Here is a 25,102-nt window from a genome sequence, read left to right on the forward strand (position 1 = left end):
TTACACAGCATGTCACATGTTATGATTAGTATTGCTAAACCACTTGTTTTCTTAAAAAAAAAAAAAGTTGTTCCAGTTACCTCTGACCAGTGTTGGCTTTTCTTTGGTCATTGTGAGGTCTCTTGGTATTCCCCTCCTGCTGCAAAGCAGAAAAGAAGATGGATATTATTGTAACCTTCTAAGTGCCAAGATTTTGTTCAATTTGCAGAGAAGGCATGAGCCAATCTCTAATCTTATGAGCCTCTAGAGCAGTGGTTCCCAAACTTTTTGACTAGTGGTTCCCTTGATTCTGGGCCATTGGCTGTGGGTCCCCATTAGGGCTACAATCCTATACATTGTATAGGGCACTGAGTTTTTTGTGAGGATTCCACAGCTCCCCTGGCTGGTTTCCGTGGCTCCTTGGGGAGTTTGGGAACCACTACTCTAGAGCTTTAGCAAGTTTTTGCCTCTGTAGTCATCTCCAATGTCCAGTGACCACTGAGACTCAGTGGTGTAGCTCTAGTGTGGGAGAGGCAAATATACCATTGAGAAAGATGTAACCATAGTTGACAAACTGGAGTGTGTGTGAACATAGAACATTTTCAGATGGCTTTTGAAAGAAATAAACCAGTGGGAACTTGTTAGCGAACGAGGAAGAACGAAAACCGGTGTGTGATGCATGCACCTGTGATGTGAGTAAATATGAAGTGAAAATAAATGTTTGCTGTATCATTTCAAATAAAGGAAAAGAGTAAACACTTTAAAAATGCAGTTAGTCATTTATGAGATTTGATGCTTATTTATTGTTAGCAAATAATTGCTGGGATATTAATGTTCTTTTCCCTTGGGCCAATACCAGTTTCTCTTTCTCCTGTCTCTTCCTCCTCCACCTTCTCCCTCCATAGGTCCCTTTAGGGAAAGAGTGAACCATCATTACCTCTTTCCATAGTCATTGTAGGAATGAATCAGGCAATAGGCATGAAGCTGTGTGTGCGATTACTCAGATGTAAGTACCACTTAACAGTGATGATGTGGTGATGTGGCTTACTCCCAAGGAAGAGGGGGATAGCCGTTTGAGCCACTGGGGGGAGAGCTGCCCTCCTCCTCCACAGAGTGCGGCCTCTCTTTCAGCATGGAGCTCTGTGGTGTGCTGCAGATTCTTTTGGGTTGTGCCCACACATGTTGAAGCTGCAGCCAGAGGCGAAATGCAGAGAAAGCCAGCCACAGTTCTAACTTGCCCTGCACAAACAGAAAAGGATCTTTTGTATTTTTAACAACAGCTGAGACTTCAGTAGTGCTGTGACATATCCCTGGGGCAGCAGTTACTTCCCCTCATAGACCTTCTTGTAGTGTATGAGCAAGAAAGTTCACCATGCCACATGGTGTTCACTTAGTACATCCATTCTAGTTCTGCTCACACAAATTGTTGGCTGACATGCTTTTGTTTGGATATGTGACATACTTTATGTTTGATTACATGTATACGTGGTGTTGGGCACCTGCCATGAGGGTATGATCCAGGCCAGCGTCATGACCTTTAATGTGGAGTGATGGCAAGAAGCCCTAGATTCCCCAGGCCTCAAGGGAGGCCACATTTTGGTCTGTTAGAGCAGGGTTTCTCCAACTGGGTTGTGGCCCACTTGGCAGGTCACAACCTGATTGTTTGAGGGCTTTAGCTTTAGCTGATAGCTGAGAAGGCAAATGCATGGAGCCCTATGCAAAGTGAGCCATATCATGTGTTTACTCATGAGTAGGCAAACATGCCTTAGTCCATTGGAAAGAGCAGGCTGAGAGGAATCCAACAATACCAGAATGGTCCCACTCCGATGAACACAGCCCCCCAAAAACACATGAGAAGCAAGTCCCTCCCTTCAAGCTGATGAATGTACTGAGCCCTACGGAAAGCGAACCATGGTTGTGTTTGCTCATGAGTAAGCGAACATGCCTTGGCTCATGGACAGGTCAGGCAAAGAGGCATGCAAGGTCACCAGAATGGTCCTGATTTGATGGAAGTGGAGCTCAACAAATACTCCAAAAGGCAGATCCCCCCCTCCCCAAAGAATAAAGCAGAGGCTTGAGCTGGTACATGTTTTTTGGTTTTTTTAGAGTTGTAAAGCTAGGTGGGTCCTGATAGTGATATGCTTAAAATCTAAGAACTTAAATTGAACTGGGTACTGGGTAGGGTTGAAAATCTTACTGACTTTGTGTGTGTGTGTGTGGGGGGGGGGGTGTTATTGCAGGCAGGCTACAGAGAAAATTCGCTTGGTGGAACAGGGCTGGCTTCCTTTTATTTAATTATTTGTTGTACTTTAATTATTTATAACTATTTATTTTAATTTGGTTGATGATGTCACTTCTGGCCATGACACCACTTCCAGTGGATCCTGGACAGATTGTCATTCTAAAAAGTGGGGCCTGGTGCTAAAGGTTTGAAAATCATCCCCCTGTGTTAGAGCAATCATCCCCCACTCTCTCTGTTGCTGGCAGGGAAATTGAGAAAAAGCCCCCCCTTGGTTTCATTTCTTGGGAAATTCCATGGCTGGCTGCACCTTCTTACACAGCACATTGGAACCTGTCAGCAAAAGCCACATCCTGGAGCTTCTTGTTTTGAAGTAAACAAAATTGTCAGGGACACAGAAGATGGGTCTCCAACCCTAGTTGCCCTCACCAACTCCATGGCTTCTCTCAATCAAGGAGTGTATGGTAATTGTGACACTGGCCTTCAGAGCAAGTCAAGAATTCATTGTAGCACCCTCAGTAACATGCAAACATCCCTGCCCCACCCAGAGTCAGGGATGAGTCATCAAGGGGCATCAAGCCACTAAAGAAAGGGGTACCTTGTCTAGGGCTCTATGCTTCTGGGCAAGCATATCCTCCAGTTTCACAGGAATGGCAACATGTTTCTCCTCATGTTTTCGACTTGATCAAATGATCTGTTGGGAAGGTGGGAGGTCTAAGAAAGAAAAGCAGGGATATTAAGCACAGATGTAATGATTTATCATCTTACTTTTGACACACAATGCTCTTTCCTTTTTTACATTTCCCCTTCAGAGAGAGATGCAGTCTCCTGACAGAAAAATTAGGGGCATGCCATCAAGGATTTTTTCAACTGTTGTATACTTTGCACAACCTTTCACAGGCCACCAGCAGTGTCGAATCACCAGGATCCTTAATTCTGCATTATTGCAATCTAGAGGCCCTGCCCAGATTTTCCCAGAAGAAAATCATTACTTTAATGCCACCCATACTCTCTCAGAGTCAGGGCTTGGTTTAAGTATCCACTAAAGCACATCGCACTCGGATGACTGCAACAAAAATGGATCATTTGCATAGAAACACCTATCGTAGAGCAAATGCCATTGAGGAAGCTTTCACATCATTTGCTGGAAGTGCTTGTGTGAGAAGATATTGTATGATATGCATGCATGTGTGAACTGGTCCTAAGCAAGCAAACTGCATCTTTTGCACCTTATATACAAGCTGTTCCCCTGTTCAGGCAAAATCGCTCACTATTTATGGTAAAACCAGCATTGTCTGAGTAGTACTAAAAGGCCAAAGCAGGGAGACACTCTTGGAGTCCCACCTGGTTGCTTCCCAGACTTGCCTGACAAACAGAAGAGCCACTTTTCATGCTGGGTTTCCAGTGTATTAGTGCCCTCTGCAGGGCAAGATGATTCACCATGCTAGAGACACCTTCACCACCTGGGAAATATAGATTTTTTTTGGGGGGGGGGGGGGAATATAGACCTTCACCACCTGGGACTCACAAATTTGTCATTTCAATTCAGCTCTAGAAATGTGCTTTAGGGTGCTTTCCCAGAGGTGAGACATGTATTTGAACTCCCTTTCTCACTCCTCCTTTCATTCTGTTCCCTTTCTTCATGTCTTTGTTTTTCCCTCTGTCTCTAACTTACAATTAACCTTTCATCTGCTGCTACCTTTCATTAACAAATGCTGCTTTAGGTGATGTATGTGCAGATCCAAGAGCTGCGTATAATGACGGTTTAATATTGAATATTTGAATGTTGAATTATATTTAATATTGAAATTTATATGATTGCAATAGTAGCATTTGAACATTAAAAGCACATTTTGGCTAGCAAGCCCCTGTGGAAGGGATTTGTGGTACAGTAGGTATATCACAGTACTCAAAGCTCAAATTATGAATGTATACATGACCTTTCCTAGATCCATGTCTAGAAAAGTCTGTGATTTCCTAGCTGCATGGATTTGCTACACTGTTCAAAGATGCTATTCTTGCACCTGTGCATTGACTTTGGTTGCTCTCATCCATAAGGTGATATGTTTATCTGTGGAAACTGTTTTCAAGATGTATCTTTGTACATCTTGTGTTGTAGACAACGTGCTCTCACTTGGCAGAGCCTGTTCAAGTGCTCTCAGAATCCACTCCCTGGACAAGTGCTGCATGACACAATCTGCCTGTCTACTAAGAAGTAAGTCCCACTGTGTTCTAGGGAGCTCACTCTCCGGAAAGTGTTACAGCACTGCATCCTATGTAGTGATGTGTGTACAGTACTTTGCTTTTTGCTGACATCTCCTGTCACCATTTTGGACAACAAAAAAAAGGGGGGGCAGAGAGTGTGAGAGAGAGAGATCTGCCAGTTTCTGCACAAATTTATGTACAGCATATCAGGTGAACATAAGGTGCAAGGCACATTGAATAGATGGGCTGGGGCACCTTCCTTATGAGGAAAGGCTACAGCATTTGGGCCTCTTCAGCATAGAAAAGAGGCGCCTGAGGGGGTACATGATGAGACATACAAAATTATGCATGGGAAGGATAGAGTGGATAGAGAAATGCTCTTTACCCTCTCACACAACACCAGAACCAGGGAACATCCACTAAAATTGAGTGTTGGGAGAGTTAGGACAGACAAAAGAAATTTTTTTTTACTCAGTGTGTAGTCAGTCTGTGGAACTCCTTGCCACAGTATGTGGTGATGGAATCTACCCTAGATGCCTTTAAAAGGGGATTGGACAAGTTTCTGGAGGAAAAATCCATTGCAGGTTACAAGCCATATGGGTATGTTCAACCTCCTGATCTTAGAAATGGGCTATGTCAGAATGCCAGATGCAAGGGAGGGCACCAGGATGCAGGTCTCTTGTTGTCTTGTGTGCTCTTTGAGATATTTGGTGGGCCACTGTGAGATACAGGAAGCTGGACTAGATCCAGCCGGGCTGTTCTTATGTTCTTATGTAGATTCTAAGAGAGCCAGTGAGAGAACAGATGGAAAGGGCCTATGGGTATCATTCACATGGCTTCCACCACAAAGTAGAATGCATGAGATTATCCCTGTTTAGGTGATAAAAGGCAGGGATAATCAACATATTGGGGGGGGGGGAGCAGGATCATTCATGCTGGTCACACATGCACGTCCATGTGTTGCTTGCCTCTTCTGCATGGGGCCTTCATGCACATAAGTCACACACAAGCTGTATACACACACATGCTCTCTATAATGCAAAAAAGAAGGTGCAGCTAGCTTAGATGGTGCCTATGGGTCTACAGTTTGTGCACATGTAGGCTCTTTGCAGAAGCCTCAGTCAATATATTGCCATTAGAGAAGGGGCCATCAGGTACAGTCTAACCCAGTGGTGTCAAACTCCTTTCATACAGAGGGCCGAAGTTAGCATTCAGGGCTCCTGCTGAGGGCTGGAAGTGATGTCATTAAGCAGAAAGTGACATCATTAAGCAACTAATGGCCAGAAATCAGACCTTGTTCTCATATAGAAACTCATTAACTGCAAATGACAAAAGAGAAAATACGCAAATCTTGATCTTGATATTTCAGGATTTGGGAAAGCCCAATTTTCATGTTGGTTGCCGTTTCAGCGGTAACACGTCAGCAGCTGAGAGCCTGAGGGATGAATAAAAAGCTTCCAGGGGCTGCATCTGGCCCCCCCGGGCCTTATGTTTGACACTCCTGGTCTAACCTGTCCTTCTGTTGATGATCCCCTTGGGACTTGTGTGTTCTTCTGGACTCTGGTGGTTGAGGCAGGGGGCACCATTGCACTGTGGCTAGTCTGCAAGCTGCAGCCATTCCTGGGGAAGACAGAGCTGGCCATTGTCACACACGACCTGGTCACTTGCCAGTGACAATGTTGCAAGATGCAGCAAATGAGACTGCCTTTGAAATGTGTTTTTGAAAATGTAGCTGGTACAGAATAGAGGCTCGACCTCTGGAGCTTTTGATTCCCTCACCTTTTAACCTACACTGGAGCCCACTGTGTTTCTCAGCCCAAGCAAGATGCTGGCTGTCAAAGTTTGCAGCACGTTTGGTGTTTGTAGCATGTAGCTCATGTTTGTAGCGTGGTTGGTGGGGACATTGTTAGCCCTGACTTCTCAGACTCGGAAGTCCCCTCCCTTTCATCTTTCAATACAGTAGCTCCACGAGGCTTTCCTGTTTAGATGGGCCTTTAACATAGTGAAATATGTACTGCCTGAATCCATTTGTATGACTTTCTTGCCGACTGTGTGCTCTGGGGTCCTTGTTGCAGCATTTGATGTTCTTTTATATTTCAAATGATGTTCATCAATTTTACATTTTTGATACAATTGTCTGCCTGAAAATCGGTCTTCTAACTAGAAAAAATGTAATAAATACAGAGCAGAAAAAGCAGAGGATGTGTCGTCGTCCCCCCCCCCCCAATATTGTATGAACTTATTCAGGTTTCATGTGTGCAACTGCTAAAGTGTAACATTTCTGGAGCAAGCAGAATTGTGAGCATGTAGCCTTGCATTGGATAACATCCGAGACCACAAAGAAGGGAGCAAAATCACTGCACATGGTGCCTTCATCCCATAGAAGTCAATATGCCTACGTGTTCGGTTGATGACCCTCCAAGGAGGCATTTGTACTGTGCAGTCCAAGTAAGAATTTCTGGGCTCAGAAGTGGCTAGCTGTAGATCCTTGAGCTGATGGTCCACTAGAGGGTGCTGGAGCTGCTTATTCCAGTATCTGAGAGATGCATTGGGAGGAGGCAGGGAAGAGGGGCCTGGAAAGGCTTCCTTGAATGGAAGCGGGAGGGGGGAAAGCAGCATATTGTGGGGGGAGGGAGAGAACTTGTCTGGTAGACTGATTAGCGTGGAGGGAGTACTGCACACTGTGCTCCAATGGCTGGAATGCCTCCCTTGTTTGGACAGCTGATGTAGATAGGGAGGGAGCCCTAGGCTGTGCAGGAGCAACTGGTGAGCAGGTTCTGGGATTCCTCCCTAGTGTTGCCCATCTTTCCTTCCTCCTGAAATACAGTTGCAGTTATTGGTGTGGAACTTTGGGGAGGGGCTGCCTCCATGGAAGACATATCCTACTTTACTTTCTCTAGAACTTTCTAGTCGGTCAAGAGTCACATGATTGCTCAGACTCGTGGAGACCCAGGCTGGCACAACATTTTGGCTTGAGGTGTGCTCACTTCTTCGAGAGAGCTCAGGAACTAGGTTCCTAAAATGTGAAGTGAGGAGTGGTCCTGTATCTGAGGAACAAGAAAACTGGAGCGGGGAGCCAGTCCCTCCCTGGGCATCAGTGGTACCTCCTCCTCCTCTGCTGCTACTCATTGATTTCAAACTCCACAGATTTCAAGACCCATGGACTGTGCTGATATGATTGTGTGGCTCAGCATTATGCACCGGAGCAGTGATTTTCAACCAGTGTGTTGCAGTACGTTGGTGTGCCATGAATGGTCTGCAGGAGTACTGTGGGGATTTGGGGAAGGGTCATTTATTAGTAGGGCCATTGGGCAATGTGAGCCCCCAGCAGCAGCAGCAGAGCAGTGTGCCTTGACAGTTGTCCAAAAACTGATGGTGTGCCTTGACAATTTTAGTGCCTTGTCAATGTGCTGTGAGAGGAAAAGGTTGAAAATTGCTGCACCAGGGGATGTTTTGGTGATTCTCTTTCATGATTAACACAGGGTGCAATCCTAACCCCTTATGTCAGTGCTTTCCAGCACTGACAAAGGGCAATGCAGCTCTGAGGTAAGGGAACAAACATTCCCTTACTTTGAGGAGGCCTCCGTGAGTACCATCCAACTGCAGGAAGCTGCACATGTCCCATTGGCACTGCTGTGCCAGTGCTCGAAAGCACTAACATAAGGGGTTAGGATTGCGGCCACAGTCAATCATGAAAAAGTATAAATCCCATCTTATCCCTGCAGGCTCTAGGAAGATTACAAACACTCTGAGTAATGGGACAAAGAAACAAAAATGGCCATCCCCTCATTTTTTTAAAAGTGTAAGCAATAGCTGATCTGTTTCCAGCTGCTGTTCCAGGAGCCATTGTCACAATCTGAAATCTTTCTTGCACCTAGCTCAGGCTACCCAAATGAGACCTACATAAAACCTGTTGCACTCCAACATAAGGCTGTTATGAACTACAGACCTCAGTGCTTTTCCATCATGACCTATCCCCTCCATCTCCACTTTATTTTGCTTAACACTTAGATGAATGAAGATTTCTAGAGACCTTGAAAACTTTTTAAACATATTGCAGTTTACAGTAGTCAGTCCTGATCAGTGGTATCTTACCCCCACACTGGGCATGTTTTGCTTCCACTCCACTCAGTTCTGTATTTTGTGTATTGTTCTATTGTCCTGTAACTAGAGATGACGGCTGCAGACATTCTAGCACTGCCAACCCAGGATGCTTTGCTGGTATGATGATCATTATGTCAAAGTGTGGATATGGTGTGTTACTTCATCTGAAATGTTTAGGTTCTGGGGCATTAATTGATAGAATCAAGCTGCCGATGATACAAAAGCATTTTTAGTTGGCTGGTTTGGTCATGCTTCCTTATTGTTGGATTTCTGAAGTTCTAAACATGTGTACATATCAGCTTAGGAAGCTGCTTTATATCAAGTCAGCCCATTGATCTGTGAACTTCAAAATTACCTACACTGTGTAGCCAAGGCATGTCTATTCAGAAGTAAGCCCCCTTGCCTTCAATGGGACTTATTCTCAAGTAAGTGTGTATAGCTTTGCCGACCTGGTGAATGACCTCTTTGCTGAACTGAGCAAGGCACTGGTGTTCAGAATGCCAGCATCCGTGAAAATTGGAGATGTTGTCACAGGGGGAAATGAGCCCTGACAGTTTTATAGCCTTGACTAACTAGTGGTGGCATAATGGTTTGCCATGGCCCTGGGAGCTCCAAGCATACACTCTGGGACTTTGCATTGACCAAAATAACCAACCTTCCCTGTTTTTATAACTTTGAACTTGTTTTCCTTTCCAGTGACATTTAGTACGCATTAAAAGGAGAGGTTTAAGAATGTGATCAGAAATCCTGTGCTAATTACAGTCCTTGCCCATCCTCTCAGAGCCAGTTTGCACATCTCAAGAAGTGGCAATGCCACAATTACAGCCATGTCATATTTCTTCTTTTTGGATGAACCGATGAATGAGGTATACTTATACCTAGACCACACTTCTTTTCCTGCAGGGAAATGTATTTCTTGCAGACAAATTTTCTTGCAGGGGAATGTATGCAAGGTCTACTGTACATGCAGGTGTAGTCCCTCATCTGCAACATGCAGCAGAAGCGTCCCATTATTTTCTCCTACCCATCATCCACATTTTCATATCTGCTATTAAGGGGCTGAGCAAGGTCCAGCAGCTCAGCTGAGCAACAGCTGCTGCCCCGAAGGCAGCATCTGGAAAGTGACACCAAATGATGACTGGGGAAGGTGAATGGCAAGGGCAGAAAATTCTGCCTGAATAATCCTGGCACCGCATAACTTAAATGTCATTGGTCAGGGTTTAGTTATCTTTTATTACTGAGAAGCATACTGGGTTGCTTGCCACTGTGACGACATTACAAGTCTTTAGATCACAGGCAAAGGACCATTCAGAAGTGAAAGAAAATCCCCAGTCTACCTATCCCCTTCTCATTGCCAAAGAGACCCTTATAATGAAGAGACTCTTCCCCAGCTAAAAAGCCCCACACAACTCCTCCAATCAAAATGCAAACACTCATTCATTGACCTTACAAATGGCTTTCTGCAAAGAAGGATCACTTCTAAAGTTAGTCCCCAAAAGCAGGGTGGCAGGAAAGATATAATGTGGAGAAATGTTTTTTTTATTCCTCAGCATGTGTCTTGGTTACAAACCATCACAGCAGACCAAGTAAAAGACCAAGTAAAAGTCATCCACCCCACCAGTCAGCGATAAGCATCAGACCCAACTTTAGAAGCTTGGTAAACACTGCAACAAATCCAGACACTGAGTATAATGAAGCACGCAGCATTTTTAACTTTTTATTTTCAGAAGGGGGAGTTTACAAGAGAGATTGACTGTTTTTCATACATTCGCATTGCCCTCCACTTTAACCAATCCTGTTGTCCGAATGTAGGCCCAATAATTATTGTTACATTCAAAAACTGTGGAATTTGCAAAGTCGCCTTGCTTGATTTTGCAGGCCTCTCCCACTATCCTCTCTTTCATTCCTCCTAATGGATAAATCCTAGGTTGCCTAAACGTTCACAAGCAATTGCATTACTTGACTTTGGAAAGCCCAGCCCCTCAACATCCTTTTTTGGTACACCTTCCTTCACTTGCCTTCTAGAAATTATGGCATTAATAGTCTGGAGTATTTTAGCCTGAGAGTTTTAAATAGCCAAAAATATTAAGGATTTTGTTTTTCAAAAATAGAAAAAAAGTGGGCCAGAAGAAGGGGTAGATACTTAGAACAGAAGCATAATTGTCACTGTCCGGACATTTTCAAATCAAAAGGCCAACAGAAACACAGAGAAGAGTGAGTGAGCAGGGTAATCTAGTGGTATAGATTAGGCTACTAACAACAACTTTCTGTCTCTTTTTGTTTTAGCACCGTTAATATATAAGTTTAGTTCTATATTAGCACCTTGTCCCCGATAAAACAAACAAAAAATCCAAACTGTTTAAAAAAATGAAAGAAAACATGGCGTTGTAGGTGACAGATGAGGAGGCTGATGAATTTAAATCACAAGATCCTTGTCAATATCCTCTGCAAAAGAAGAAGACAAACATCATATAAGAATGTAGCTGCTAATTTATGCATTAATTCAATCAGTTTCAGCATGGCTCCTTGACTTTTTCTAGCTTTTTGTTTGGTTACTGCCAATGGCTAATAAGTTCAGGATTCAGGCCCAATTCCTCCTCAGCTACACTGAGGAAAGAGGAAGCATAGAGTGCTTGATCAGTAGGTTGACTTGCATATTGCTGGTTGGTTTATTATGGCCCATGTCCTTAGTATTAGATCAGTATTTGTTTAGTATTAGATCAGCTAGAATCATCCTGACATATTTGGAATTTAGGTCTGTCCTTTCCTCTAGCTTCTTCCTACCTGTGGGGTAGCAGATATATGCAGTACTTACTCTCCTTGATACCAAAGCAGCTGGCCCATTCCTCCAGGGCAATGTACTTGTCGTTGTCTAGATCACATGTCTCAAAGAAGCGAGTGGTGCAGTGCTCCATGGGGATGAGAGGAGCTCTCAGTGGGGCCAACTCAGTATGGGACAGGTACCTGAATGGTAGGTAAAGGTGATCACAACACTCAAAATATACCATAGACTGTGCCTTTTGCTAGATCAGAAAGCATGAATGGTATGAAAAATGAAATCCAGGGAGGTAGTATTTATTATACTAAGGGTGCATTCCTAACCCTTTATGTCAGTGCTTTCCAGCACTGGCATAGCGGTGCCAATGGGACATGTGCAGCTTCCTGCAGTTGGGTGTCACTCACGGAGGCCTCCTCAAAGTAAGGGAATGTTTGTTTCCTTATCTCAGATCTGCATTGCCCTTATGTCAGTGCTGGAAAGCACTGACATAAGGGGTTAGGATTGCAACCTAACAGCCATATAAGAAACTTGCTGCTATCCTTATCCCAATCAAGTTGCAATACCTGCTTTTTATGAAGCTGCGTTACCATGTAATTGGAACAACTTCATATATCATATCCAAGATGGATCAGATTTTGGATTTTGCTGGCTCATCCTGGCTTGCTGAGAGCTAACAAATGAACTCAAATGGAGGATTTTGCTTTCTTGTGCAAGGTACATGAATGCGTCCTGTCTATGTCAGAGTTTATTATAGGTAAAAGAAACATGAGCATGCAGGTACCTACCCATCAACGGGATGCTGATCCAGCTGGCCAAATTGCCAATGCACAGGGAAGATGTACATGTTGTAGTTCTTTTCAAAGTCACGGGCCAGCAGCTCCACGGTGTGGTCACCAGCTTCCAAGCGCTTTTCATTCTCATGGATTTTCTTGACCTGTCCAGCAAGACATATTTCCATATTTCTTTAATTATGGCTCAATCCTAATGGACACTTTGCCACCAGAACTTGCATTCTGGTGGTGTAGTGTGCCTTATAGCTGTTGCAAAAGGTGACATGTCATGCAGCATGGCCTGGTTATCACTGCAAGCAGCAAATGGCCAGGTCTGCATGCCTGTGACCTCCCAACAAGCCCCAGCACAGGTACGCCAGTGGTTGCGGGCAGGAAGGAAACAGAGGTTGGCAGAGTGGGGAGGGGAAGTGTTAGATTGAGGCTGGAAAGGGAGCGGTATCATTGACTGCACCGCCACCCATATCCTATCCCCCTTCCTAGCCTTGATCTACCTTCCCAGGTCCACCCAGAATTGCACCAGCTGTATAGTTCTGAGTAGACTAAATAGGGCAGTGAGGGGTCACCTTGGGGCAAGGGAACAAAAGTCCTTTACATTGAGGAGGTCTATGTTGCTTGAAACTCCCCCATGGGATGTAGTGCAACACTCGATTGGCATCTGGGGCCATCAGCACTTAGGGAGTTAGGTACGATTGGGCTGCCCGTCTAGGACTGTAGTTGGATCCTTTCTCTTGGAAAACCAATACCTGTTTTGCATCATGGGATTGGTTAGGAAGGGCTGTCGAAAGGAGACTATGTGATATGAATGATAATCAGAAATGTATATTAAAGAAGATGACAAGAGATTTAGCACATGCCTTGCTGTCTGAAATGAAGGTTCCATTTGGAACATAATTGTGTATACTGTACTGTAAGTGTTTACTGAGGAAAGTCTTTGCATGTTGTGCCCACTTGAATCATTAAAAGGCTTGTCGCATATTACACGGCAGCAAACGCAGGGATCTGCAGCCAGACATGGGTCTAATGAGTGTGCCTATGTTTACAACAGGTGTTTTCAAACATGTTTGTTTCATTCCTACTTCATATTTCTAGGCATACACTTACAAAAAAAATTGAATACTTGAAATACTTTAAAAAGAAACATGATGTGTTCCGTGGTCTGATGAGCTCACAAGAGGACATGACATGTGCAGGGCTGGTCTTGATGGGAGATCATGATTTTAAATGATCAGAATTGAGACTGATCCCCATGCTCAATTCTGTGGGCAGGGTAAGCAACACACGTGTATTTGTGTAATGCTCTTGCTCACCCTGAGTTTCTGTTTCTCGGTCAGCAGGTTGTTGTCTTCATCACGCTCATACAGAGTGACCAGCACATTCTTCAGCCAGTCACGCATACGAAGAGGGAATTCACTCAGCTCAGCATCAAGGCAAGCAGGAATGACTGAAATCCAACCAGAGGCCAGTGAGTCCCGTCATCCCTATAGAAATCTCCTCAGCTTCTACTACGACCAACACTCCCATCTGGACCCCATTTCTAAATCCTCCTTCGATAGTGTGGCAACAAAATTTTTATTTATTTTATGTAGGATATTTTTACCTGTGGTTTAAAAACTCTTACATCTGCTTTCAAAATAAATTCATATAAGAACACAATAAAACACTACATCAAAATAAAATCAGTAAAAAGCAATAAGAGCAAAGTCAACAGCTAACAGTAAGGTAAAAGCAGTCACTTAAAGCCAAATAAAAAGAATATTAAATACAACATATTTTTCATAGTGATAATCCCACCCTTCCCCCAAGGAGTAACCTTCAGTCTCGAAAGACTATGGTATAAGCCTACAGCACCCGGTATTCCCAGGCAGTCTCCCATCCAAGTACTAACCAGGCCTGACCCTGCTTAGCTTCCGAGATCAGACAAGATCGGGCATTCGCAGGGTAATGGTTTCAGTGTATTTGGCTCCTCCCCCTTCTCTTATCCTCACAGCAACACTTTCAGGTAGGTTAGGCTGTAAGATCAAGGTCACCAAGTAAGCTTCATGGCTTCATTTGAACCCTGGTCTAAGTGGTAATCCTGCAATCCTAACCTCACTTTCCTGGGAGTAAGTCCCATTAAACACAATAGGACTTACTTCTGAGTAGAACTGCTTAGGATTGTGTCCGAAGCCTATCACATTATCCACTACATCACACTGGCTCGCAAGAGGTCACTTGGGGACAGGATGTACTTGACCTGTCACCTCAAAGCTAGGGAATCATCACAGGAATGTTAGGGGACCATCACAGAAATGGCCCTCTCTCCAGCAGAGAGAACTGCTTACTTCCTAACAGCTATTTACCTTCCTAAGACATGCCTACCCTTCATCATAGCTATCATGAGCTCCTGGGATTTTTTTTTTTTTTTGTATCGTGCAGCAACATTATTCAAGGGACATCCTGCAAACATCAGCCTTAGCAATTAGAAGATACCCTGTGATTAGTTTTAGTCCAGCAGCATAGCCAAAGGAAGGCAGTATGGTCAGTACTACAGGTGCCGCAACGCACAGTGTAAGTATCCCTTCCCACTCACCATAACAGCCATTCCAGGCAGCAACAGCAATGCGCAGGTGCTTGCCAAACCAAGCAGCATCTCCTGAGCATTGCTGTCACTGCCTGGAATGGCTGCGACAGTGAGTGGGAGGGGCCACTTACACAGCATGTTGTGGTGCCTGTGGTGTTTACTGTGCTGCTTCCCCCTCTGGCTATTCTTCTACTTTAACCAATGACAGTTTGCTTAACTGATCCAGGATTAATTTCTTCCACAAGCAGCAGACTCTGATATTGTGAGGCAGAGCAGAAACACCATAGAGCCCTTTGTGAGCTATGAGAAAGCCGTGGAATTCCATTAATTTGAACAAACATTTCATGGATGCTAAACATGCACTTATCCCCACTTTGGTAGTGTGAAGGATGTATTTCTAATTCAGTGACAAGGTCAGTCAGTGCTTGAACTGCTGCTCTGAAAAAAGTTGATGTATATTTAATTTGGCCATCCCTGTTCTACAGTCTGGGGGTCAATGAATTTCTTTATGATTTAGGGGCCTCCTGAAGCCAAAAATATTTTGCTGACACTTAACACAGTAATGCTATCTGGATTGTACATTCTGACCTGATCTAACTCCACCTCACCCACTCAGGATTTTTGGCTGGGAACCATGTTTATGATTTATTTAGCATGTTTTTCTGCCATACTCAAATGTAGGGAGCTTGTAAGTCACACAGGATAGCTGCAGTGGAACAGCAGGAAACAAGAAATCATCATAGCCACCACGAGCTCCTTAAATATATGGAGCAATTGTGGATATCCTGGGCAAGGTCCAGCAAGGAAAATACTTGTCATTAGAAGCAGTTTCGTTTCAGACTGCTGGCAACAGGTGGACGATCTAGGTTCTTAAACATAAAAGAGCATTTGCTCTTTTGTCACTTATTTACATAAGAACATAAGAACAGCCCCACTGGATCAGGCCATAGGCCCATCTAGTCCAGCTTCCTGTATCTCACAGCGGCCCAGGGAGCACACCAGATAACAAGAGACCTCATCCTGGTGCCCTTCCTTGCATCTGGCCTTCTGACATAACCCATTTCTAAAATCAGGAGGTTGCGCATACACATCATGGCTTGTACCCCGTAATGGATTTTTCCTCCAGAAACTTGTCCAATTCCCTTTTAAAGGCGTCTAGGCTAGACGCCATCACCACATCCTGTGGCAAGGAGTTCCACAGACCAACCACATGCTGTGTAAAGAAATATTTTCTTTTGTCTGTTCTAACTCTCCCAACACTCAATTTTAGTGGATGTCCCCTGGTCAAGACTCTCACATAAGAAACACCACAAAATCCAAAGGGGACTGTTTAGTTCTGTGCATGGAATATTTTTAAACAGTGGTAGTACCCAAAGCATTGTCACAGGGTGCCATGTAAGGCCCAATATGGGTCATTGCTCCAGGGCCCCTAGCACCCTGACACCAGCACTGTGCCAGAGTTAAGCTATGGAAGAGAGGTGGGTGGTGATGAAGAGCTGGGCTAGACACACTTAACACTGGATCTTCAGGCATGTGCAGTGACTGAGTAGCTCATAATTTCAGTTCTGCAATTGATGTATGACTTGCTGACACCTAAAGCCAGCATTACTCGTACAGTAGCTGAGATTAAGGAGATGCTAGATTTCATGCCTTTGGGATGGTCTCTAGGGCAATTCAGAGATTGGAGGAAAAGTCTTGCTGGCAGTCTGAGATGAATGGTAGGCACACAAAAAAATTCTTGGACATTAGGTCCTGTTTCTATTGCAGGAGCAGCGGAAAAAAAAGGCAGCAGTGGTTGAAAAGTAGATCAAATTTGGACAACAAGACTGACAATTGTCCATTGTCACAGAATGAATGACTCTTCAAACAGGAATTCTGATGAGGGGTACCTAGTATGAATGTGACTCTACAAATTAGAAATCTTTATTTCAGGGCCCTGTTGAGTCTGCAGGAAGCCCATTATTTAAGTCTCAATTATCAAATTCCCTGTGACACACATTTTAAATGTACATCACTATGTAGCTCGATGCCAGCATGACAGTATCTGCTAGTATTATGACTACTCTTTAGAGATCATATAGATGTCAAAGCTATAGATTCTAAAAACAATGGCTTAATACAGACTATTCTTGATGGGGTACTTCCCAATTGAATTACTTTATACTTAGTCTAGAGATTAAAACTTACATTTGCAAGGTCCAATGTAGTCCAGGTGGAGTTTGTGTCCCTTCTTGGTTCCCTCCAAAGTGCATTTGGTGGCAAAGAAGTGGCAGGAGGTGTCATAGGTCTTGTTGTCAGTACCACATACCTTTGTGCAAAGTGTGGTTGTGTTAGAATGGAGGAAGTGCTCAACTCTATACTTCTGCAGGAGAGAAGGATCTATCCTTCTCTCTGTCCCAGTTCAGGACAACAACCCTCCAGACTAAGGCTGGTTGACTCTCAAAAGTTCTATCTTATCTGAATGAAGCTTGACTTGATAGCCCTAATCACAGTGGCAGTGATTCCCAAATTGTGACTTGTGGCTCCCTGGGGAACCATGGAAGCCAGCCAGAGGAGCTACAACCAATGGTCTAGTAGGTCAAGGGAGCTGCCAATCAAAAAGTTTGGGAACCACTGGCTTTGGGCATTTATTCAGGGATTAAACTTCTGCTCCCAGATCATCAATGTATTGATGACACCCAGCTCTATTTTTCATTTCCATCAAATGAAAAATAGAGCTGGGTGTCATCAATACATTGATGATGATGCACTCCAAACAGATAAATGATTTCTCCCATTCTCTTAGATTTCTCCCAGAATATACATATATTATATTCACCAATTTCACCTATCTCACGCAGAAGAAAATTTTAAGGTCAATTGAATCAAAAGCTTCTATCCAGTAGAATAAGCAGAGTTATTCTTTCCCTGTCCATCTCTAGCAGATCATTGACTAGGGCAGATCTACCTGAACTAAGAGGTTCTAGAGCTGCATTACCGCTGCCTCTTTGATCACCTGACCCAGGAAAGGCATCAGCCCATAGTTATTAAATCAGCTAATCTACAGGGGTCCTTTTTAGAAGCAGATGAAGCCCTGTCTCCTTCAGCATTCTCCTCCAGTGATCTGTTTATCACAGCTCTCAAAAACATAGGGAATGCAGGCTGGGCAGATTTCAAGGGAACAAGTGCTGGGCTCAGACATCTAAGAACCTTGTCTTCTTCCTTGGGCAACAAAACAACAACTTCCCACACCAAAGCCTTGCTTCTTGGACATTTTCAAGCTGAACGATCTTTAAACCTACGACTGAGGCCAGGTTTGTATTTTTCCAGAAGTGCCAAACTTCCAGAAGTATCCCACAGTTGTTCCATGTCTTTCCCAGTAACATCTGCGGTTCCCTTCACCCAGACAGGTGGATCATGTGGTTACATACAGAACATGCAACACTCCCCTCCTAATGCAGGCATTGTCAGTCTGGTCCATAACCACAGGATCCACTCTAACCAGGGGGTCACAAGTTGCAGCCATTACTGTGAGCAAGCTCCAGATTACATCACCCTCTAACACATAAATGGGTCTATAAGGAATCATCATTTCAGCTGACTTCAGTCATCTTCATCCTTTCAGTTGCTGCTCACCTTCTCAAACACTGCGGTGCTGGCAGGGCAGCTGGAGGGATCCTGGCACACGCACATAGGGGTGTTGTTGTCATCCACTTCACACACTTTGCCATGCTTGCAGTGATGGTTCTGGCAGGGGTCTGGGCAAGATCAGAAAAGAAAACATTAGAAGCCAAAGAAGTGTTAGAGATGCTTCATAAAAGCCTGGAGCATCAGTCATGGAGAGGTGGACTCAGCCTTTGCATCAACAGCTGTGTCTGAGCTGTCCAGCTCAATGTTTGCTTGGCTCATCAAATGTAGGCTAACCAGAATGTTTATGGAGTAAGTGAATTCTAATAGCTTACCTTCGTCATTGGCTGGGGCAGAACTCCTTAACTAATATTTGACTATTCATGTTGTAAGTGGCTGAATCCCCTTCTTCTACAGCAGTGACTTATTGCTATGTGGTAATGTCATAGAATTGTCTACTAAGGCCCAAATCCTAACCCACTTTCCGGTACTGGCACAGCTGTGCCAATGGGACGTGTGCCGCATCCTGCAGTTGGGAGACACTCACGGAGGCCTCCTCAAAGTAAGGGAATGTTTGTTTTCTTACCTAGAACCTGCATTGACCTTATGTCAGTAATGGAAAGTGGGTTAGGATTGCGCCCTTAATCTTTTCCTTCAGTTGGCAAACCTGATTACCAAACTTGATATCAAAAATTCACGGGGGAAGTGCGTGAAGCAAACTGGCCTCAGAGGAAGCATGTCCTCACTGCCCCCTTAGTCCATTAAACAAGTGACATTTCCCCTTGCTGTTAAAACTATCCTATCCTTTTTACAAGTGTGCAAAACAAAAATTTTATATGTGTTCATATAAACATGCATATGAAGTGCTGAGCAGCAGTTTAATGTATGTTTATTTCAAAGTAACTTACTTTCAGCAACAACCTCCACATCTGCAACAGGCTCTTCAAACTCTCCAATCTCCACCTGAACTGGGTTGATTCCCACGGGCTCCTGGGAAGACAGATGGAATGAGGAATCTGGAATGAGCTGTGCTCTGACTTAGACTCCTTGAGTCCCATACAGATTAAAAACAACCATTGAAAGAAACACAACCTTGCTATGTCTATGAAGCTGAGCATCAGGAAAACATTGTAGTTTTCTACATGGCAATGCTAAATTCAGTGGCAACGGTGACTAATTACTTGATCTCATTTCTTGTCATAAAAGCAGAGCCAGCTTAGGCTACTGGTACTTGCTGCTCTGGGCTAAGATTACCTTTGCCACTCCCTCTTGTTCTATGGGAAGCCATGTCATTGCTTCCACAAGGGTGTTCTCAGTTGCTGCCTGGGCTCCTTGCAAGTGTATGGTGTTGAGGTGAAAAGGCTACAGCCAGGAAAATGGGTCGACAATGTGGACACAGGTGTCCCAGATCCTGATTGTTCCAAGTGTACATGAGCCAGTTGTGCACAGATTCTGAACTTGTAATCAGGCTGCTGAAAGGATAGATCTTAGGAAGTGGAGATCTGGCTTCTGGACCAGCTGTATTGCATGCCCAGAAAGTGAAGCAACCTCACAAAGCATAAACAGAAAGGAAAAGGAATACTCAGGTTGTGTGACTTCATACCTCTGGTGTAGGATCCTCTATGACTTCCATCTCATCTGGCAGCGCATCTTGCTACAAGGAAAAAATAAGGAAGTCAGGTGTGGATGCTTCTAGCACTCTCTGCTCTCTCCATTCTCTCTTGATGTTCATGTGTAAACCACAAACTATATTACTATTGCTATTACATACATGCAGACATAAAGCTTATTTCTGCTAGGACAACAGAAATGTAACCACTTGGAGCTTCCCTCCCTTCTGGATGGAAATGATGGGCCATGAACTTGCCCCAAAGCACGTCACTCAGTACCTTGTGACAACAGTTTTTGCATGTAGCACACCTGGGTGGCCCTGTGCTGTACAAAACTGGCTTGACAGGCAGAAATTCAACAATGACTTTTTTTCCTTACATGGTAATGAAGAAGCCTGCACCTGTTTATTAAATGTATCAACTGCTTTTCCATAAAACGCTTCAAGGGCTACGCAATTAACATTAAGACAAGACTGAGAAGTTGAAAAACAATCATAACTGTGCTGAATTTCTTTCTGTGGCTAAAGGGATAGAGCCTCTACTAGGTAACAAAAGTGAACAACTATAGAGCTGCTGCATCTGTTGATTTTTGGGCTACTGAAGGCTTGGAGCTGCTATAAGAAACCAAGTGGAAACTCAGATGCTATAAAAAAAACAATTACCAGGCTTGGACTGCAATCCAATGCCATTGAACTCAATGGGACTTACTCTTAAGTAGATATGTGCAGGATTGTACTGTTGGAGGCCTATTGCAAGCTCCTCAATGTTTACATCCTACTGCTGCATTGGTTCATTTCTAGTATGACCTGCCTGGAATGGCATAGATAAGGGCCACTTCGCATATGATATTCTTTCAGAGCAGGCGTAGAGGAACAAGTGGGGCCACACGGGTTCATTCTGCAGCGGTGTGTGTCGGCCAACCCAATCCTACCCAACTCCCCATGTGGCGATGTAGCGCTGTCCACTGAAGCTTGCAGGGAAGTTTCAGCCTTGGAAGGCCTTATCGGGGTAAGGGAACATTTGCTCCCTTCCTCAGGGGTAAACCCCTACTTGGCCCAGTGGGTCAACTCAGACCTGTGCCAGTGATACTGCTGACACAAGTTGGCATTGACCCATGAAGGTGGATCAGGCTTGGGAGGGGGATTCAGATTTGGCAGTTACCACTGCCACAGAACCCACCCAAATCCTGGGCTCAATCTGCCCTCCTTCACACCCCAGTTCCTCCCCATTCCGCCTACCCAACCCCATTCCACCCCTCCCCATCTCCCTCTGAATCTCTACATGTCCTTACCCACAGCGGCAGTCATCCCTGGTCTGTCATTGTATGGACCCAGCAACTTGATGCTTCTGGTGGCAGTCGGGCTGCGCTCTCCAGTGTTGTTGCATTTGCAACAACTGGAAAGCATGTTACGCTGCCGGAACATATGTTTCCGAAACATAACTGCCAGATATGATATGACCAAATATCATGCAAAAACCTTTTTTGCACGTGTGAATTGATCCTCAAGTTGCAACCTTATGCACACCTATGTGGGAAGAAGCCCCACTGAACACAGTGGGACTCACTTCCAAGAAACCATGCAGAGGATTGGATTGTCCATCTTTAAAGTGACTTGCTTCAGAATGCAAAGAGTTAAGATTCATGAATTCCTGCTGTGTGCTAACTTGGGCACCACCCAACCAGCACTTTCAAAAGCTGTTACAGCACTCCTATCCCTGAGGCATGATTTGTGCAGAGGCTTCAAAACAGCATGCAGGGAGTGGTGTGTGTGTGTGTGTGTGTGTGTGTGTGTGTGTGTGTAAGAAAGAGGCTTTCTTGTAACCTTCCTGTATGGTTTTTGTTTGTAAAATGGATCCCTGATTACTGCCACTCTTTCAGTATTTCAACACTGTACAAAAAGTGTTGCTACTAATTGAGTGCAAAGTGCTGAGTCAGACCGTTGGTCCATCTACTCAGTAGTGTCCTCACTGACTAGTAATGGGCTCTCCAGAGTTTCAGATCAGGGTCTTTCCCAGCCCAGCCTGGAGAGGTGGAGGCCACTGGAAGGGCAGATGGAGGATGCAGGAAGCTGAGGGCAAGGCATAGTGAGACCAAACTAGCTGCAGACAGGGAAGTTAGACTGGCGACACACGTCTGCCTTCAGTTCCCGGCTGGACTGCTGTGAACAACTGCATGATAGGTACAAATTCAAGAGATGACTCTTTTCCTGACACAAAGATGGAGAGGGGGAAAGGTTCAGGAGCACTGCTGTGAGTCAAAATCTGGCAACCTTATGGTGCATTTGGGCCTGAAACTACTACCCTCTCATGAGCTAGCCAGTGAAACCCTGGGGGCAGGAGAGATCTGCTCTAAGGAAGATAAATGTTGAGGATTAAGTAATAACTCACCGGTGCTGCCAGGGTCTTGCCTGCCAGGCAGAGGAGGAAGAAAATCCAAGCCCGCATCTTTCTACAAAGCCTGCATGTAAAGAAAAAAGATCAAGAGTTTGAGTTACATATTAAGAAATTCTGTTTTGCAATGTATGGTATTCTATAGTCTTATGGACAATCTGATGGATGTGATTGCCTGAGAGTCAGCAAGCGAGGGTCAAACCACATGTTAGATGGAACTCATGGTCAAGGACTTTCTTCCAACTGGAAGCACCTCCTGTCCTTTAAGAACTGCCACTGATTGTTTAGGGGATCATATGGGGGGGGGGGGAGATCTATTCCTACCGAATATCCTTCCTGAAGTAGTAATTTGCAGCCAAAGCAGCTATTTGCAGGGGGTGATTTGGGGCAGGAAAATGGCATATGGGGGTTAACCTCCTCTCCCTGTGTACCATGGTCCTGATCCCTCCCTCCTGCCCCAGTCAGCAGTTTTTTACAAAAAAAAAAAAAAAAGCTTCTGGCTGAAAGCATGACTTTTTACCTTACTAACATGTGCTTTGACCCTAAAGTCTCTGTGACTTCAGTAGCCTTTTGGATCATGCTGCAGACTGTCTATCCCGTCTATGTCTATCCTGTTCCTTCACCAGTCCTTTTCCATTGGCCTGCCGTGGCCAGCAAGACCTTAGTGTTGACTCATAGCAAGCAGACAAAGAAGAAGCAGCTGTAGGCGCTCAGTAGCTTTGTGCATGTGATGGCATAGGCACCATCTCCAGGATAAGACCTTGCAGCCCAAACTGTACCTTAAGAGGGGTCTCTAAACTTTTCACCCAAAGGGCCACATCAAGTATCTGGCACGGTGTATTTAAATAAATACATTGGAGATGGAACTTAGATGAATGGATAAATGAATGAGTGGGCTCAAATTTCCAGGATTTCTCCAAGCACCAACACACACTACACAAATAAAACACACACTTAAATGGACCCCCATTCGCCCAACCCACAAGCACAGCCCCAGTTGTGTTTGATCAACTGTGCCAGAGGCTCTCAGGGGACTAGAGCCTGGCCACGGGCCAGATAGAGGCTTACTGCGGGCCACATTTGGCCCCCAGGCCCAGGTTTGGAGACCCCTGCCTTATAGAAATAACAATATCAATACAATCAATAACCATGTACGTAATATCAGCTAATGCAAATATTTTTGTATGGCTGACTTTACCTTGTTCAGCTATTGTGAATTATCACTGTACATACAACTGGTAACACTTTACCCCTTTCATTCAGTAGATCCTTTGATCCCACAGTTTACATTATGTTTTTAATTTCCCCGTCCCCATGTTTCTCCATAGCAAAGAAAATAAACCCATAAATATAACACATGAAAAGAGCACTTTGTGCATTTGATAAAGTGGACTTGAGTACACAAACGCGTATGCCATATTTGTCCATCACATTGTCACAAGTCTCTTTGCTGATATCAATTTCTATCACTTTGGGGTTTCAGAAAGACCTGTAAAGTCCTCAGAGAGTTTTACAGATAGCCACACTATCTTGGAAGGAAAAAAAAATGTTTCCACAAGATTAAAGAGAAGCATCCTTGCCTCCAGAGTCTTTCACTTTGGTGAAATTGAGAATGTCCGCACTCTCCTTTGAGAAATCCTTCAACTCAGTATCTACTGACTTACAGCCTAATCCTGACCTGCCCGCTGTGCCGGGACTGCCGTGGCAATGAAACGGCTGCTGTGGCATCCTGTGCGCAACAGGGCTGCCGCCGCCGGCTCCTTGAGAGAAGCAAACATTCGTTCTCTTCCTCCAGGTAAGGCAAGTAGCCCCACAATGGGGCGACTCAATTCTGTGGCAATCCTTGGGCTGCTGTAGAATCAAGAGCCCCCATGTTGGGAGGCTCATGGACGTGGAAGCTCTGGATGCGGAGCAGCAGAGCTCCTCCAGTCCCGCCTCTCTCCCATCCTGCTCCCTCCCCGGCACATCTCCTCCCCACCCTCTCCCTGCCCTCCCCCTGCCTCCCACACCCAAGAACGCCTCCTCCCCGCCTCCCTGAACACCCCCACCTACCTCTCCACCACCTGGCAGTTTGGCGGCCATGGAGTGGCGGAGCAGCAGCAGCTAGCGCCAGTGCTGGACCGGCGCTGAGGGCTGCAGACAGGCCTAACGTCGCGTTTGCAGCACTCAGCATCGGCAGAGGACTGACGGTAAGAGCTCTGGATTGGACAAGGCAGAAAGTATTAGTTATAACATTTTCAGTGGTAGGAAGAGCTGCCAGGAGAGTATAAAAAGAACAGTGCTGTTTGTGCTTGCAAGATATTCCAAAAGCTGAACAAGAAGGGTGCACGGGAATGAGGGACCCAGGTGTCCAGATGCATTTGCATTGGATAGTGCATTAACTGCTGGCAACGAAGAAGGTATGGGTTACAAGTATAAGAAAGTTGTGTCTATGAAGGAGGTATGGTTATTTTGTATTTCATACTTTGTCTTCCCACCATGAATCTCTGGTGTAAAATGTGTGGAGATGGAAACATATTACCTTATCTTCTTCTCTGCAACGCAATACCTGTCCTTGATTTCTGGTCGTTGATTAATAAGGGGATTAACAAATAAGAACCAATTCGTAGGCAAACCAGCAGGAAGTCACATATGGGTAAACATTTACCCATATACGTTACATTTGGAAGAGCAAAACTGATACAGCACCTTAAAGGTTCTGCTCTTGTTATGGTTTCCGTGAGTTTGCCATTTTACAGCTCACAAATACATAATTCAGGCTGCAATCCTATACATACTTTCCTGGAAGTAAGCGCCATTGGACACAATGGAACTTACTTCCAAGTAGATATGCATGGG

The 25,102-nt window shown here is 44.6% G+C and overlaps 1 protein-coding gene across 1 annotated transcript in view; it reads right to left on the minus strand.

Annotated features, from left to right (window-relative positions):
• Positions 1 to 10,214: 10,214 nt before the first annotated feature.
• The window catches only part of SPARC (secreted protein acidic and cysteine rich), a 30,136-nt gene continuing 15,248 nt past the window's right edge, over positions 10,215 to 25,102 (minus strand). Inside the window, exons 2-10 of the mRNA XM_066616622.1 lie at positions 22,262 to 22,331; positions 19,867 to 19,917; positions 19,172 to 19,253; positions 18,273 to 18,394; positions 16,845 to 16,965; positions 13,405 to 13,538; positions 12,092 to 12,240; positions 11,343 to 11,491; positions 10,215 to 10,972 (exon numbers count right to left, since the gene is read on the minus strand). Coding sequence (XP_066472719.1) covers positions 10,944 to 10,972; positions 11,343 to 11,491; positions 12,092 to 12,240; positions 13,405 to 13,538; positions 16,845 to 16,965; positions 18,273 to 18,394; positions 19,172 to 19,253; positions 19,867 to 19,917; positions 22,262 to 22,318 — 894 coding nt within the window. The 5' untranslated portion in view covers positions 22,319 to 22,331 and the 3' untranslated portion in view covers positions 10,215 to 10,943. The remainder of the gene's footprint in view (positions 10,973 to 11,342; positions 11,492 to 12,091; positions 12,241 to 13,404; positions 13,539 to 16,844; positions 16,966 to 18,272; positions 18,395 to 19,171; positions 19,254 to 19,866; positions 19,918 to 22,261; positions 22,332 to 25,102) is intronic.

This window comes from Tiliqua scincoides, chromosome 2 (genome assembly GCF_035046505.1).
Source record: "Tiliqua scincoides isolate rTilSci1 chromosome 2, rTilSci1.hap2, whole genome shotgun sequence".
Classification (NCBI taxonomy): domain Eukaryota; kingdom Metazoa; phylum Chordata; class Lepidosauria; order Squamata; family Scincidae; genus Tiliqua; species Tiliqua scincoides.